This window comes from Protobothrops mucrosquamatus, unplaced genomic scaffold, assembly GCF_001527695.2.
Source record: "Protobothrops mucrosquamatus isolate PMUCROS unplaced genomic scaffold, P.Mucros_1.0 scaffold_277, whole genome shotgun sequence".
In the NCBI taxonomy this organism is placed as follows: Eukaryota; Metazoa; Chordata; class Lepidosauria; order Squamata; family Viperidae; genus Protobothrops; species Protobothrops mucrosquamatus.
Window position 1 is genome coordinate 1,152,239 of NW_015386353.1, and position 2,950 is coordinate 1,155,188.

Genomic DNA, 2,950 nt, shown 5'->3' on the forward strand with positions numbered 1-2,950 from the left:
TTCGCCGAGGCTCCGCCGAGCACCGGCCCTTCGCCCCTCAGTATCCTCGCCAGACTAGACTGCTGGCGAGTTCAGCTCTCCAAATTGAATCACAGGAGAGCCCTCGGCCTCCGGGAGGCCCCCCATTTTCTGTTTCGGGCTCCACTCTGTCACGGAGCCGCCCCAGGTAGGTCCGCCATGTTGCGCACCGGAAATTGAAGTCTAATAAGTGTAATAAGTGTAATAATAAGTCTAATAAGTGTAATAAGTGATGTCCCAAAAATGCTTTTTTCATGAAGCAACTGAACTTCCTTGTTTTTTCTTTGACGACGTTTCACTTCTCATCCAAGAAGCTTCTTCAGCTCTGACTGGATGGTGGACAATGGAAAGATTTATACTCCTTGCAGACAGCTGTTCATTTGCATCCTTTTAGCGAGTTGCTAATGCTACCTGGAGGCTTATCTGTGTCCTCAGGGTTATCTGAGTGGTGCAAATGTGTGTGGAGCCTGTTGAAAGGACTGTATTGTAGACTGGATATGGCTGCTGTTGTTACAAAGCTGTGAGCCATGTGAAGATCTGTACATTGGGGAAACAAAACAACAAATTCATAAATGTATAGCACAACATAGGAGAACAAACCCATCAGGACCAGATACAGTAGTCCATCTGCATTTAAAAGACAAAGGCCACTCTTTTGAAGACAGCAAAGTTCACATTTTGGACAGAGAGGACCACTGGTTTGAAAGAGGGGTCAAAGAGGCCATCTATGTCAAAACTAAATAGCCCTCTCTCAACAGAGGGGGAGGGATACAACATCTATCTCCAGTCTACAACACAGTCCTTTCAACAGTTGCAAGAATGCTCCACACACATTTGCACCACTCAGGTGACCCTGAGGACACAGATAAGCCTCTAGGTAGCATTAACAACTCACTAAAAGAATGAAAATGAACAGCTGTCTGCAAGGAGTATACATTTTTCCATTCCCCACCATCCAGTCAGAGCTGAAGAAGCTTCTTGGATGAGAAGTGAAACGTCTTCAAAGAAAAAACCAAGAAAGTTCAGTTGCCTCGTGAAAAAAGCATCTTTGGGATAACTATGACCTGGATGACTGAGAATCTCCATAGACATAATAAGTAATGTGTTTTGTGAAAAGGCTGTAAATGTGAAGGAAATTCTAAGGGTCACTGTCATGTCACATTTTTCCTTTACCTAGCTTTGAATTCAAGGATGCATCTCCATTTGATGGATCACCTAACCATGTAGGCTTAATCCATCACATGCTCGTAGCCATGTTATAAATCTTGCTTTCAAGTCCTATTTGCATGAGTAGAAATGCAGCCCTGCTTTGAAGTTCTGGCATGAATTCATTCATTCCCTCTTCTGTGCATGGTTTTTGTTGCAGCTGACCAGAGAGTTTTTTACCAAGGAACTGAAAAAGCATTATCAGGGGAACAATGAATCAGATGTCTTTTCTTCCACCTGGAACTCAGTCATGATCACAGTAAGTACTTGATTGTTTAATGCATCCTGATATGGATTTTTTTTTAAATCTTAATTACCGAGCAGAGTCAAGACTGGCTCATGCTTGCCTGGTACCAGGAAATCCCAGATTGTAGACTAGATTATATTGGGAAATCCTGCCTACCAAAAAAAAAAAAAAAAAAATCAATGGCAAGCAACTTAGGAAGTTTTGCCAAGAAAACCATAGACATGAGATTACTAGGAGCTGAACTTGAGTCAAAGGTAAACAATTGCCACTCATTTTATATAAAAACAGTGGCTGGCAGTTGTACAAAAGGTGAAAACACAATTAACTTTGACCGCATAGGTAAGAAAAGCAAAAGAGAGAAAAAAGTAGAAGGCTCATCATCCTAGCAGTATAAATGCTTCTATTCAGATTCTATAGGATTTTCACTCTGGGAATTAAGATTTTAAGATTATAGAGCCATGGTGGCGCAGTAGTTAGAATGTAGTTTTGCAGGCTAATTCTGCCAACAGCCAGCAGTTCGATTCTGACCGGCTCAAGGTTGACTCAGCCTTCCATCCTTTTGAAGTCGATAAAATGAGGACCCAGATATGCCCACTCTGTAAACGCCTTAGAGAGGGCGGTAAAGCACTTTGGAGCAGTATATAAGTCTAAGTGCTATTGATATTACAGCACCAGAACACAATTTTGCATCTCTGTGTTCAGAAATTAAACGGTGAGACTTTCTTCCAATTAGGTGTGAGTAGCCCAAAGAGAAGTCTTTCTAATGTGCCAAGTGTTCTAACCATAAGAGAATGGCAGAAAAACTGAGCAGGTGACAACTGCAAATTTCTACCCTTTTCTTGACACCATTTATAGGCCTGGCACTCAAACAACCAGCTATTTGTCTTTATCTATTGGCTGGGCTGCATTCCTCTAGTTTGGGGATCTGCAAGGAATAAGTTTGAGGCACCTCCTGCTTCTTAGTGATGGAAGCCTTTTTTCAACATAAGTAAAGCAAAAACTGAAAGCAAGTCTGCCAGATATTGAAGGAGCAAAATAAATCTCTGTGGGATATGTGTGTGAAAGACCAGCAACAATGTTTTTTCCCAAGTAGCTTTTCTAGTGCCCATTTTGTTGTCTGTTCATTGCAAAACAAAACAAAACAAAAAAATTACGGTAATTTATTTTTATTTTATTTTATTTTTTTATTTTATATTTGGATTTATATCCCGCCCTTCTCCCGTAGGACTCAGGGCGGCTGACAATCAATTAAAAACATAAATAACAGTACAAATTTAAAATTAATTAAAAAGAATATTTAAATATTTGTCAAATTTAAAATATAATTAAAACCCCTCTAAAAATTACCCTAGGCCAGTCCTGCAAGCTGGAACAGCCAAGTCTTGAGGGCGCGGCGAAAGGAAGGGAGATCAGGGATAACCCTGATCTCTGGGGGCAGTTCATTCCAGAGGGTGGGAGCTCCCACAGAGAAGGCCCTCC

The 2,950-nt window shown here is 41.1% G+C and overlaps 1 protein-coding gene across 1 annotated transcript in view; it reads left to right on the forward strand.

Moving 5' to 3' along the window:
* The window catches only part of TSPAN18 (tetraspanin 18), a 52,594-nt gene that overhangs the window by 38,947 nt on the left and 10,697 nt on the right, over positions 1-2,950 (forward strand). Inside the window, exon 5 of the mRNA XM_015831709.1 lies at positions 1,385-1,483. Coding sequence (XP_015687195.1) covers positions 1,385-1,483 — 99 coding nt within the window. The remainder of the gene's footprint in view (positions 1-1,384; positions 1,484-2,950) is intronic.